This window comes from Homarus americanus, unplaced genomic scaffold (genome assembly GCF_018991925.1).
Source record: "Homarus americanus isolate GMGI-L3 unplaced genomic scaffold, GMGI_Hamer_2.0 scaffold22250, whole genome shotgun sequence".
Taxonomy (NCBI): domain Eukaryota; kingdom Metazoa; phylum Arthropoda; class Malacostraca; order Decapoda; family Nephropidae; genus Homarus; species Homarus americanus.
In genome coordinates this window covers 113,757-128,766 of record NW_024741189.1, presented here as the reverse complement: position 1 = coordinate 128,766, position 15,010 = coordinate 113,757, and the positions used below count along the sequence as shown (strand labels likewise).

At 43.2% G+C, this 15,010-nt stretch overlaps 1 protein-coding gene across 1 annotated transcript in view; it reads left to right on the top strand.

The window, feature by feature from the left end:
- Window positions 1-274: 274 nt before the first annotated feature.
- The window catches only part of LOC121875647 (ionotropic receptor 21a-like), a 30,971-nt gene continuing 16,235 nt past the window's right edge, over window positions 275-15,010 (top strand). Inside the window, exons 1-5 of the mRNA XM_042380268.1 lie at window positions 275-409; window positions 7,731-7,883; window positions 10,350-10,497; window positions 10,965-11,116; window positions 11,263-11,414. Coding sequence (XP_042236202.1) covers window positions 347-409; window positions 7,731-7,883; window positions 10,350-10,497; window positions 10,965-11,116; window positions 11,263-11,414 — 668 coding nt within the window. The 5' untranslated portion in view covers window positions 275-346. The remainder of the gene's footprint in view (window positions 410-7,730; window positions 7,884-10,349; window positions 10,498-10,964; window positions 11,117-11,262; window positions 11,415-15,010) is intronic.

The window sequence follows — 15,010 nt, the reverse complement described above, 5'->3', positions numbered from 1 at the left end:
TCTGCATCCCTCTACTAGTACCCAGTCTCCTTTCCACAGAAAGACAACTTGCCGATACATTCCTCCGCTTCACCCTCGTGCTCACAAGCGAATGCTTCGAATTCACATTTCAGAGTTCGGGGGTTCAGATCTCAGGGAGATAGAGGATTGGCAATGCTAAGTGGTAAAGTCAGGAGTAGACCTAACTGTACCTATTGACCTGTAATAATTTATAATGTACAGTGTCACCATTCGTAAAGGGACGTAAAGGAGGAGGACATACACGTAGATTATGACATGCCAGACATGGGTGTAAGTAACGTGTTCACATTTCAGACACGTGGTGGTGGGATCGTCGGTAAAGGAGATGGAGGAGATCGTTAACACCATCAAGGGTAGGAGGACACAACACCTGCTGGGAGTCATCCAGGTGAGAGTATGACTTAAGCTACCTGTGATTGGCTGACGGGCACTATTGAACTTCTCGATACTTAGCTCTGAATGGTTAAGAAACCGCTACTAATCTCCTTAAATTATTGTTACTGGTTAGGGCACCACTACTAATAAATTTATCTAGTTATGGTTAGAACGTCACCATCATTCTCGTCACTTCAGGCCAATTGCAAGAACTGTCATGGTGTACACCACGCTGTGGTATCCCGGCGGTCGTAATACAATGGAATAAATTGAATGATTTTTCAAGATGGGCCTTGGTGGTACCCGACTGTCATTTGTTGTAATTACTCCATCGTATTGTAGTCATGTGTACTAACTGGCGGAAGACTGGGGGGTTGGTATGCTTGCAATCTCAAAACGTTGTCAGTGGAATGAAACGCTTACTCTTGCTACACGATTTACGAGCATGAAAAACTTGAATCCCAAGCTAAGGTGCCAATTCTAGGAATGAAATACGATTACTTACAGTGAGTATAGATAAATAAAGCCTGTGACAACATAAAAACGTAGGAATAGAGTGTAATATCTGTTAGGTATTCTGGGTAATAAGTTCTATATACAGGAGAGAACACAAACACCTGTATAGTTTTGTAGGTTCGGTTTACTGGATAAGAGTATGTACACAGAGGTGGATAGCACTGCTCCCTAGCTAAGGTCCTGGTCAACTACCATAGACGACGTATGGCAAGTGATACATTAGCAGCTTCCATACGTCGCCAGGCACATTAATTAAGCGTGTGGGATATGGTAATAACATTGCCACACGCTGCTAGCTAGGCTGAATAAATATAATGGAGCACATACATAATATATACATACATAATACATAATCCAGCATACATAATATACACACACCTCCCTCCCCTATACGCTCATAGCAAAGTCTTGAGCGGACCTTTTCCTGGATCCGTTCTGAGCGTCGAGGGACTTCATCACTGGGAAGGTATGGGACTCAACACTGGTGGCGGGGCCAGCAGAAGGACATGTGCGGGGCGGAGAAAACGGCGGTTCCTCCACCACACACGACCACTGGGTAACCGCACCTGGTAGTCCCGTGACCTGCCGAGACCCATGACTACGCCTACTTTGTCCCAACGTAGGGAGGTCGGGTCCTGAACACGGACTTGGGTGCCGACACTCAACCTGGGGAGGGAACGGCGTGGTCGTTGTAGCGGGCGACGACGTCCTGAACACGTTCGGCGGCTCGGCGATCACAATCCTCTGTCTTGGCCTGCCACTCCTTGGAGAAGGATTGAGGGTGAGCAGGGACACAAGAACGAAGGGGGCGTCCATACAAAACCTGGGCAGGGGAGCGTCCGGTGTAGTTGGGTGTGTTGCGGAGTTCAAGAAGACCCCGGTCGAAGGCCTCGCAGTCAATATTCCCAGAAGGGGCCACCTTAAGGATGAGGTGCTTCAAGGATTTGACAGCAGCCTCAGCGTGGCCGTTGGACTGCGGGTAATGGGGCGATGACAACACATGCCGGACTCCCCATCGGTCGAGGAACACGGCAAAGTCCCGGCTTGTGAACTGAGGCCCTCCGTCGGTTCGCAGGCGTACAGGAACGCCCACGTCACGGAAGTAGTGGCGGAACTTGCTGATGGTGGCGGCAGACGTCGTGTCATTACCGCCCTTGATGACAACCGGCCAACCAGAGAGACGGTCGACGATAACCAGGAAGGACTTTCCTGACACACAGAAAAAGTCGGCCGACACAGACTCAAAGGGGCGGGTGGGGTTGTCGTCACTCATGAAGGGTACCTGCTGCTGGCTGGGTTGTAATACGTGGCGGGGCTTACACACCTGGACAGCATTGGAGATGTCGGGGTCGATGCCAGGCCGGAACACAGTCTGTCGTGCACGTCGTTTGGTGGCCTCAGCTCCACGGTGACTGTCGTGAAGGCGAGCCAGGGCGTGGGGACGTGATGCAGCAGGGACAACTACCGAAGGAGAGGTGTCACTGGCCAGAGGTAGGGGTAGGGCGGCAGCAGGGTAGTTGCTGCTCCCTTCATGCACCCTGTTGGCGTAATTTACCTCGAGAATCGGTGTTGGGAAGTCCTGGGAGATGATGGCCAACTCTTGACAATGTCTGTAGGACAGCAAGGGAGTCGGGACGCCATTATGCACGTCAATCCAGGCCTGACTCGACCTGTTGCCAAAGGTGACATGTGCATAAAGTGAACCTAGGGCTGGGGCCATCTGTGAACCATCTGCCGTGACGCAGAGGTCCTCGGGAGGCGGTCCTAGATCGCTTGGAGAGAGCCCCAAGCATCGCAAATGCTGGGGACCGATGACTGTAGCATCAGCGCCGGTGTCGGGCAACATCTGGAGACGGGATGACACACTGCGGTAGGTCACAATGACACTGATGTACTGGGGAACTTTGGTCCTGGGACGCGGGGGGGAGCACACATTCCTAATATGGCTCCAGCGTTGTCCAGGGTCGTCGTGCCTCTGATTGGGAGACTGTGGGCGGCCCTCTCTGGTAGAAGGGCGCTGAAGCTTCCGTTGACGCTGTTCCTTGGGTTTGTTGGAAGGGCAACACTTGTCATAGTGGCCCAGACGGCCGCACACATTGCACTGGACGCGTTTGGCTGGGCACCGTACTGTGAGTGACCAGTGGCCCTTACGGTCACAACTGTTGCAGGTAGACTGAGCAGCTGGACATACCTGTGTTCCGTGCTGCTTACCACAGTTGTTGCAAAATGAACCGGGCGTGGACGTGGTGGGCGAAGGCGTAGGAGCAGACTTCTTGTCCTTCTTGTACCGGGAAACAGCGCGTACAGCTGTAGGGGGAGCTCGGATGGCAGAGGTGGCACACCTGGCAGCCTCATAGGAGCGACATATCGTCAACACATCCTGAAGAGAAGAGGAAGAGTCGAGGGAGGTGAGGCGTTGGACAAGTTCCTCGTCCTTAACACCCATCAGGATCACCTGCTTCAACTGGGTCTCCTCGCACTGCTGGTGGTGGCCTAAACATATATCTACCTCTTCCGAGGCTCTCTTAAGACGTACATAAAAAGCGTCAAAAGACTCACCCTCCATCTGTCTGCAGCTAAACAATTCCCTCCTGCGCAGAGCTTCATTCTGCTGTCCTTTGATGTGCCGTTGTAGAACGTCCAGTACCTCCTCTACAGACAGCGAAGAGGTTGGGGGTACCTGCAACGTATGTTCTAAGACACGCTGAACTTCCAAGGACAGGCACATACGCAGCTGGATGAGTTGTTTAGGCTGTGACAAACTCTGGAGATCCACCATTGTAGCATAATCAGCCCACCGCCGCCGCCATTCGCGAAAAGTCTGGAAATTTACATCAGGCTCCAAGATGGGCGGTGTTTGAGCTGCTGCTTTAGGTGGGGCTGGGGGGCGTGAAGGAAGCATGGATGAGGTATCTGAACCATTCAGTACCGAGGCAGTGTTAGAGCCAGGGGCTTGGTTAACAGTGAGGCGAGATATCAAGGCTTCAAACCGTGCACTGTCTTCCATTCTCCGTTGGTGGTCTCGTTCTGCCTCTGCTTGCCTTCTGTGCTCATCCGCCAAACGTCTGTGAGCTTCATCCTCGCGTCTCTCATCTCTCATAAACTTCATTAAGGCAATTATCTCTGGAGATAACGCTGAATGTTGAGGTGAAGGGCTGCGCGATGTTGTGGGAGCTGGGCCGGCCTGGTCATCCATCTCTGGGGGACTATCATCCGCTTGACTCATCCAGGCGCTGGGTCCACGGCTACGTAAGGCATGAGATATAACTACTTCCTCTGTGTACTGTGTCTTAAATCAGTGTTGACCGGTCAGCCCGTCGTATCAACAAGATTTCAGACAAAAAAATTTAATTAAATACACAGATAAGTAGGTTATATATATAAAATATATATAAGAAAGCCGCGCGGTCAGCAAGTGTTAGTACATGTATGTGTGTGTGTCCCAGGCAGGCAGAGCGTCTCGCCCCAGCTGTGAGGGGGGGTGGAGGCGGCGCTGTGAGGGAGGGGGGTGGAGATAGGAGTAGCTCAGTCGCTCTCTGTAAACGGTCAGAGGAGGGTGCGCTGAGCTCTACACCCCACAAATGCCCAGAACATGCCGTATACCTTGGAAATCCGTTCGAACAAGGTCACACATGAATGGCACGAAACACACAATGCACTAAACACTTCACAGAAAATCACTGTCACTGACACTGCTCAAAGTTGCGAAATTCTTCGAGGGATGACGCGGGGTTGACCCAAGGCGGGGATCCATCAGCCGGCTTTCCACAAACTTGCACTAATCACTCGTAATAATCCAGTAAAACTACGCACTGCGCCATGTTAGGTATTCTGGGTAATAAGTTCTATATACAGGAGAGAACACAAACACCTGTATAGTTTTGTAGGTTCGGTTTACTGGATAAGAGTATGTACACAGAGGTGGATAGCACTGCTCCCTAGCTAAGGTCCTGGTCAACTACTATAGACGACGTATGGCAAGTGATACATTAGCAGCTTCCATACGTCGCCAGGCACATTAATTAAGCGTGTGGGATATGGTAATAACATTGCCACACGCTGCTAGCTAGGCTGAATAAATATAAATGGAGCACATACATAATATACATACATAATACATAATCCAGCATACATAATATACATACAATATCTGTTCCTTTCTTCTGTATCCTTTTTAAATCTAACTTTAAAGTAATAAGTTCGTCACGAACTTGGGGTTGGGTGAGTGTAAATAAAGAGAACAGTATTAGGTATTATAATTTTGCTTTGACAGTGATGAATTCACTGTACAGATGAATTGGGATAAAATCTTGAAAAAATATCACCATAACTGTTAGTTTTCTATCAAACAGGAAATTATCTTTGTACCAAAAATTTCGCTTTCATTTTATACAAGTATAAAGGCCAGTTATCTTCAAGATATGAAAACTTGAGATAATGTTTCCTACTTGTCTCCACCTGATTATAGTAATGCAATAAATACTCTATGAAAGAAAGCAAGACATGAACACTTTCTCAATGTCAGGAGTGAAAATGTATACCAGCACTTTGAGAAAAGTATCTGCTGCTTAAATGGTCTTTTATTTGGGAAAATATTCCATGTAAATACTGCATATGGATCCTCACCAGAGAGTCTTCATATAGTTAGTGTGCAGACATTTGTTTACAAGGCATATACTCACAACTATAATGGAAAGGAAGACATATTAGGTTAGGTTAGATTAGGTTCATCTTGTGAGCAAATGTCATGGAACCCATATACAGTCGGTATATTCATGAAATGCTACCAACTAATCAGAGACTAATAATGTTAAACATAGAACAAGATGATAATTAAGTGGTTTAAAAATACCCCCCATACAGTCTGAAATGCTAATTGCAAATTATTTCTGCATTTTCTAATGTTTAATATAAACTGTAATAACAATGAGGATAAGAATACAATGATAATGCTTAAGTCAGAATATAGCCTTCATTAAAAGCAGGATATGTTATAATATATGGATAATCAAGAGTACAGTATTTTAAAGGAAAAAGCATCTACAAATTTCAAAAACATATTAATACGTAATATCCTTGTATGTATGCAGAGTGTAAAATTTAAAAAATAATAATAATTAAGGCATATGTAATGATTTCTCTAAGCCATATTTTCTGAAAATTCCAGAAACTGCATTTTTTCTGGTCTATGAGTAATTTGGGGATTTTACGGAAAGTCTCCAAAATTTTCTGTTCCTAGTCTGGGAACCAATTCCGAGGTTAGGCTAGGTAGCAAATTCCAAAATCTTCCCAGGAACCGGAAAAATTCCTCATCAATCATGATACTAAGATTTATTTCTTCAGTATTGGTGAAATGTGAATACCCAGCTGTATCTCCACCTGTAAGTGAAAATAAAGTCACTAATATTGTGTTAGTTAAATTTACGAATTCTGAAACATCTTTATTTATGAGGGCTAATATTTATAGGTTTCCAACACCTACATACTGTGGGTAATTTTGTCTGTTAAAAAATAAATATAAATAAAATATTCTAATGGAAACTCAAATTTGTTTGGTTTGATATGCAACACACACTCAATTTCTAACTTAACCTAACTTAACCTAACTGAAAAACATCGGTTAACTTAAAATCCTAAAATTCCATGGAAGACCGAAAAGTTAATAAGACCTTCAATTTCATTTATTTTGGAAGACATTATTCATTTTTGTTGGATTCATGGACATACATAGCCAATATATCTGCACTTGATTCCACCACTGTCAATGGCAAAGTGAATTATTACCACCACTCCAAATGTTGCACAAAAAGTGGTAATGTAATTCATGCAATACATTGAATCACTAAGGGAATTAAAAAAAAGGAACATGAATTTATGTCACTGAAGTTATCTTATTTGTAACAAATTGTGGTTAAACTGATACACAAATGAAACATGCCTGGGAACTACCTGGTACTGGTTACCTGGCATATTTGGACTTATTAAAATATGAAATTTAGGCTACTAAGTATTTATACTAATGAAATAATTATTTTGCTAGTGCTGGACGGTTATTAATTGCGCTCATTAGGAAAATTGGGTCGATATTATATCTGATAAGGGACGTCAGTCACCATCCCACATGGAGCAGTTCTCACCACTCTTCAAATAGACCACTTATGACTTTTTTAGCTTAATTTGATTTCCATACATTTCTACACATAAATTATTTGGTCTAGTTATCTTAAAGGCTTACCTTTAATGATGGTTAGGAGAATTTGGAGGATATAAGCAGCGATGAGGCAAGTAGAGGCTGGCGGATGTTCCTACACAAACCTGGAATTCTTTTAAAAAGAACAATACAATTCTTCATGTGCTGTTCTATATGGAGGATATCTTATAAAAAATATTATTCCTTTGCAGATTTATACAATTTATGTGCATCCAATTCTATTTATTTTCTTTTGGTTTCAAAATATAGTTCCATCGTAGTGGTTATCGGGCAGGGGTGTGAGTACCACGGAAATCTCCCATGTTCGAATAACGAATCGTAGATATATATTTTTTTTAGCCCAGAGTGCTTCTTGCAAACCGACCATGGGGCTACCATAGCAAGGTGTACACCGCGGATCTTCATGCAATTGGCCCTTAGCCGCAATTGGTTAACACTCCCCTACCATTCTCCTGTCTTAGTTCTAAATGGTTTACGTCCATCACCAGTTTTACTGTATCATCTGTTTCTTTCCGCGTCCGAAACACAGTTAGGTGGTGAGGGAGAGTGGGAGGTGTGTAGGAACCAGCTGTACTGTACCATCTGTTTTATTCCCTCCCACACACAGTCAGGTGAAGAGGAAGAGTGGAAGGTGTACATGAACCAGCTGTACAGGGGTAATGGAGTGAAATTCGTTACCTCCTGGAGAGGTCACAACTTTACATCCAAAGCTGAACTTTTCCCGGACAAGCTGTCCGATCTTCATGGTTTTGTGTTGACGGTAAGTTTATCTCCAAGATTCTCTTTTAAATATGACCTCTGATACTCCTGTGTTGAGAGTGCATATCGTGACCTTTGATCCCACTCCCTGGAGGAACTGAATAATGACTATGAATCTGAAGACTTCCTAGACGCAGTACAGGACAATTTTTTGAACCAACTAATTTCAGAACCTACTAGAGGTGACAATATATTAGACCTAGTATTAACAAATAAAGAAAATATTATCAGAGATATCACAGTAGGGGAAGAACTAGGAAACAGTGATCACAGAGAAATCAGGTTCACCCTAAATTGGGAAACGAAAAACAATGACAATATGGTCAGAGTCCCAAACTTTCGGTTGGCGGATTATCAGGGGTTAAGAAGGTACCTAGGTGAGGTCACCTGGGAACAGTAAGGTCAGTCCCCAGTAGGAAGGGGTGAGGTCACAGATGACACAACATTTGATCATGACTATAATATATTCATTAGTATACTACATAAAGCACAAGAACAAAATATACCATACAGAAAAATTTGGTCAAATAAGACTGAGCCAAGGTGGATGACCAGAAAACTTAAACACGGCATAGGAATAAAGAAAGGAATTTATAAGAAATTAAAGGGAGGGGAGGAGCAGCTCAGAAATAGGCATAATGAACTATCTAGGAATGTTAAGAAAAATGTAAGGAAAGCAAAGAGAGACTATGAAATCAGAATAGCAAGAGAATCCAAGGCAAATCCCAAGGGATTTTTCCAGGTATATAGAACATAGGTCAAGGACAAAGTTGGGCCTTTAAAGTCAGGGAGGGGGGAAGTGATCAATGGCAGTGAGAAATAAGCAAAGCATTGAACAGCTACTTCTTATCAGTTTTCACAGAAGAAATTCGCGAGGAAATTCCAGAGGTGGAACTGATATTTAGGGAAAAGGAAGAAGAGAAATTAAAGAATATCACTGTCAGAAAAGAGGATGTTCTTAAGAGGATAAATAAACTAAAGAAGACAAAATCCCCAGGGCCGGATGAAATTTTCCCTCGAGTCTTAAAAGAGTGTAGGGAACAGATTAGCGGACCCCTCGTAAATAAATTTACAAAATCATTAGACACGGGAGTTGTGCCACACTTGTGGAAACAGGCAAATGTAGTACCCACATTCAAAAAGGGAGACAGAGCGTCAGCGTCAAATTACCGGCCGATCAGTTTGACGTCAGTAGTGGTGAAATTTCTTGAATCAATTATAGCAGATGGCATCTGATCGCATTTAGAGAAAAGCAAATTAATCTACGACTCTCAACATGGGTTTACAAAGGGAAAATCTTGTCTAACAAATCTGCTGACGTTTTTTAGGAAAGTCTTCGAGGTAGTAGATAATGACGAAAATTACGATGTTATTTACTTAGACTTTAGCAAAGCATTTGACAGAGTACTGCATCAGAGGCTTCTGAGAAAAGTTAAGGCTCATGGTATCGAGGGGAAAGTTTTAAATTGGATAAAATCATGGCTCACCGATAGAATGCAGAGGGTCTGCATAGATGGTGCTAAATCTGAGTGGGGCTGTGTAACCAGTGGGGTTCCCCAGGGGTCAGTACTAGGACCACTCTTGTTCATAATCTACAAAAGCGATCTAGATACTGGGATCAGCAGTGACATAAGCAAGTTTGAGGATGACACCAAAATAGAGCGGCAGATTAATTCAGGGCAGGATGCAAATGCACTACAGGAGGATTTAAATATACTGCCGAGGTGAACTGAAAAATGGCATACGAAATTCAACACCAGCAAGTGCAGCGTACTTAATATTGGAAGAACAAATACTGTCAATGTATACAGCCTTAACAACATCAACCTAGAGAAGTCGGCTTGTGAAAGAGACTTAGGGGTACTTGTAAGCCAGGACCTACGGCCTAGAAAACAGTGCGTTAATGTTCGAAATAAGGCAAACAGAGTATTGGGTTTCATATCTAGAAGTGTAAGTAATAAGAGTGCAGAGGTCTTATTGCAATTATATCTTGCGCTAATCAGGCCGCACCTCGATTATGCAGTTCAGTTCTGGTGCCCTTATTATAGAATGGATATCAATTCACTGGAGTCGGTGCAGCGAAGAATGACGAAAATGATTCCGGGACATAGAAACCTTCCATATGAAGATAGGTTAAAGAAACTAAACTTGCATTCCCTAGAAAGACGAAGAGTGCGGGGAGAGATGATAGAAGTTCTTATAATATCCGAGCAGGATAGGACTCGGAGCAACGGATTTAAGTTGGATAAGTTTAGGTTTAGGAGGGAGATAGGAAGGAACTGGTTTACAAATAGGGTGGTGGACGGGTGGAACAAGCTTAGCAACTTTGTAGTAAGTGCTGGAACACTGGAAACTTCATGGATGATAGAGAGTGGTAGTAACTCTCGACAGGAGCTGCCATGCACAGGCCAACTGGCCTATTGCAGACTCCTTATTTTCTTATGTTCTTATGACCCTCTTCCTACAGGCTGTGACCTTCGTGTGGGAACCCAGTATATTCTATTACCGTGACCAGAGCGGCTCGGTTATCTTCCGTTACGGTGTTGATATAGAAGTCATCAGACTTCTGGCTGCTACGCTCAACTTCACCGTTCACTTTATAGAACCTCCCAAGGGTATGTAGAGCCTTCCTAGAACCTCCCAAGGGTGTGTAGAACCTTCCTAGAACTTCTCAATGGTGTGTGAAGTGCATTTAGAATCTCTCCGAAGCGTTTTCAGTGCATGTCGATCTTCTCCAGAACATATCATTAGCGTGTGAATACTACTCCTAAAAATTCTATCTTTAACATTATTATAATCATTGAAACAACCAGTTTCCTATTCATCCAGTCAATCATTCTTCCTCCTTCATTCTCCTCCCTTCTTTCTTCTTTTTCATATCGTCTTGTTCCAAATCTATCCTCCTCTTCTTCTTCGTATTCGTCTTTTCTCCTTCCTCCTTCCTCCTCCCATTCCTCTCCTTCTTTCATCTCCTTTTTCCCTTTCCACTTCCTCTTCTTCTTCCTCCTCTCCCTCTTTCTCTTCCTTTCGTTTCTCATTTTTCTCTCCATCTTCCTCTTCCTCTCCTTTTCTCCCCCTCCAGGTGAGTTGTGGGGTTCACAGCAGGAAGATGGGACATGGACGGGCATGATGGGTAAACTGGACACAGGAGAAGCGGATATGGGCGTGGCTAACTTGTATGTCTCCATCAGTAGAGTCGGTATACTGGACTTTACGGCCCCTTATGACTCAGAGGTATGTCGTCTCTCTCTCTCTCTCTCTCTCTCTCTTCATCTCCAATTTCGAGTATGAATCTGAACCTATTTTTTTTATTTCAATAATGACCTCGATGATGACCTTTGATCCGAATGATACCTAAACTATGACCTTGACCCCCGCAGGAGACTTGTTTCCTGGCCCGCCGTGAGCCGCCCCTCCCTCGTTGGCATGCCCTGGCTTACCCCTTTACCTGGACCACCTGGCTTGCCATCTTGGTTGGCCTTCTAACCTCTGGGCCTGTACTCTTCCTCCTGACCTACACCTCTAGTACCTTGTGAGTCTTTACCGTCTTTGTTTTCTTCCCATTCGAGTTATTTTATTTTATTTCGTTTGCGTTTCCCTTTTCTTTTTTCTTCCTCCCTCTTCTTCGTGGTATTCTTTCCTGTCAACTCTCCTCCTCCTCCTATTCCTTCTTTTTTTTCTTATTTGTTTGTTATTGTTTAATACATTCACACATAGGCTCCAGTCACTGAAGATCCCTAATCCTAGCAGGTGCTAGTCCTAATAGGCCCCAGTCTTAATAGGCCCCAGCTCTGAAGGACCCCATTCATAATGGGCCCCAGTTCTACTAGGCTCTAGTTCTAATGGGCCCCAGTCATAATGGACTCCAATCCAAATAAAATAGGCCATAGTTATAATGGTGTATTAAAAAAGCGTTATTTCCTTTATTTTATTTCTTATTCCTATTTATTAATTACTCTTATATTCTATAATTCTCTTTTTTATTCTTCATCTTTCTTTCTTTCTTTCTTTCTTTCTTTCTTTATACTAGTGAGAGAGGGAGGAGTGAGTATTAATATTTTGTGTAATACCTATTTTATATTCATGCTTTCAGTGTACCACCAAAACCGTTTTAACAGAAATTATCGTGTAGATAGATAGAAATTACCATTGCAATAAATTACTTGTCAACTAGACATAATACTGACAGCTCTGTCCCCTTGTTCCACTTTAAGACAACCCATGTTGTACTGCCCCCCCCTTATCATATTTATGTTTATCAACTGCAATGTACCAATGTATAGTATATATATATATATATATATATATATATATATATATATATATATATATATATATATATATATATATATATATATATATACATATATATACATATATATATACTATATATATCTCAGATACTATATATATACATATATATATATATATATATATATATATATATATATATATATATATATTTCATTAGCCCAATAAAGCACGGACTTACATATAATCAATATCAACTCGGATTCGAACCACGGCTCCAGCGGAACTGTATGTAAAGTCTGACTTTTTATTTAAGTTAGCGGCGCCTAATGACTACTCGAGCAGGTGGTCAGGTGTTTTTAAATAACAGCGAGGACTATATACTTCATAGCCCAAGTGAAGTCCGCGCGTTTTATTGGCGATTGAAATATATATGGATCCTCGTGTTTCGAAGCCGGATTTGGTAAAACGTTACTTGACCACCTACGTGATACGGGTGGTCCCTATTTGACGTTCACGGCACCATAAGCTCGTTGAACAGGCTTTGTGTGAAATATAACAAAGTCTAGGACTGCTTTTAGTATCCTGGTGGTCCAGCGGTTAGCATTCCCGTCACACATAGGTTGTGCCGGGTTCGAATCCTGGCGGGTGGAGGTTATAAAATAATTCTTGTTCCTGACATCAGAACAAGGCGTTTGTCTATTTATACATTTGGCATTTGTTGTTTTGTTTTATCCAAAATATGAAAGGATTAACATAAAAAGAACACATGTAAGAAACATACATCACAGAAGATTAGCCTTCTTTATGTTGGGATACTGACTTCGATGTGTGGTGACCACCTTAAGCAGGTACTGCTTTTGATCTTCGGTTTTCGTAATTGAAGAGTTGTAGTCCTGCAACTCTTGTAGAATTTCAACTTTGACTGGAAAAAGACTGTGTCATCATTCCATTGGCTTTGAATCTTTGGAGACAATCCAGAATCCAGGAGCGTGGTTTGAAAGAAGCAGTTGTATTTGTGGATGCAAGGTTTTTTAAGCTCCAGTGATGGAATTTCCTCTTCTGTCACTTTCAGCTTCTTTTGGACATTCCTTTTCTTGTTCTTTCCCTTCATTGACTCAAGAGTTTCTCTTTCTCAGCATACGAAACACTATCACTGAAGAGATGCCGCTGGAAGAAGCCTTTGTGCTGCCATTCCAACTGATTCATCTATTTTCTCCCAATACTAATGGGGTTGTTTAGGGAAGGATGCTCCGTGGCGAGGCTGCTGCGCGCAGGACAGAGCCAATACAGAGTGACCGACCAGGCCGTTCATATTGTGGCAACTACTGCAGCAGACTATGGAAGGAACATTGGTGAGCTGCCCATCAGCCGTTCCACAATCAGGAGAGTCGTATCCGATATCGTAGAGATCACACACTGTGAGGAAACATGTATCCTCTTGAGCCAAGACTGGGTGGCGGTTTCGGTAGGATGACGCTCACTTCCATCTCAACGGAGAATCTGTTGAACGACTCTGTGCAGGTAAGGGAAGATATCTACTGGCAGGGAATAGCCAGGTTATTTGGGCGTTCCACACCTATCATCAGGAACGGGAGTGGCGCAAGCTAATGTATGGTAGATACTTTTGAAAGATTGGAATATCGATGACCGGGTTGTGCCATGGCATTTTTATAGCACTAACACTGGTCATCGTGGGTCTATGATTGAAAGTGGGAAGAAATCTCTACTGCATTTGGTACGGGGCACATATGGAAGTTAATTCTTGAGATCATGCAAAAGCAATTTGGCGGTGCTCCGGTAGATACCGATGTTCCTCTTGTTTGAAGGTTTAAAAGCAGGCGTAATCAAGCAGTTGGAGCTCAAGACGGGAGAGACTAATGGGTGTATCACTGCAGTGTTGAAGGGGAAAATTCTGAATGGTGCAAATTGCATCGACTACTACGTAAAGAGGCTCCGGGCTACAAAGCCCAGGACGATTACACACTCAAACATGGAACTTTGTGTGATATTCCTGGGTGGGACTCCGCCCGAAGGGATTCGTTTTTGGAAAGCCTGGCCCAGTACACCATGCTCGTTGGATGTCTAAGCACGTACCCTCTCTCTCTGAGGCCAAGGTATTTCATGAGCTGCAAAACACCCCAGTTTCCAGCTATGCTCGGAGAAGAAGCGTTCAGAACTTATTCCCTTTTGTTGCTCTTGTGTACGGTCCAATGTGGTTCCAAAGCTCCTGAAGTGTTTGAAGCTCAAGCAATGATGATATATCCTTCCTCAAAACAACTTCATTACTATGAAGAAAATAGATGAATCAGTTGGAATGGCAGCAGCAGCTTTCAGCGGCATCTCTGGTATTTAAATTGTGAGAGTCCAGTAGCTCTGGCTCTCTTCAGTGATAGTGTTTCGGCATGGCAGAAAAGAGAATCAGGTGTGAGAGGAAGAGCTTGAAAAGGGCTGTGAAGCAAGAGAAGTGACGAAGAGGAGAATTCCATCACTGGGCAAAACCATGTCACAAGTACTAACTGCTTCTAGCACAGAGCCGCTCTGGGTTCTAGGATTTAATACCGAGGTCAAAGCAAATGGAATGACGATCCACAGTTCCTTCAAATAGAAATTCTACAAGGGGGTTGCAGATTGGGGAATGGTATGACGACAAGAGCGGGTGACTTCCCCGGACTACAACTCTTCAATTGCAACGAAGATCAAAAGCAGTACCTGCTTCAATTGGTCACCACACATCAGTCAGTATCCCAACATAAAGAAGGCTGTCTTCTGTGATATGTTTTTTCTCTTACATGTGTTCTTTACGTATCTTTATATTGGATAAAATAGAAACACCAACAAAATAAATGTAACAAATAAATCACCTGTATCTGATGT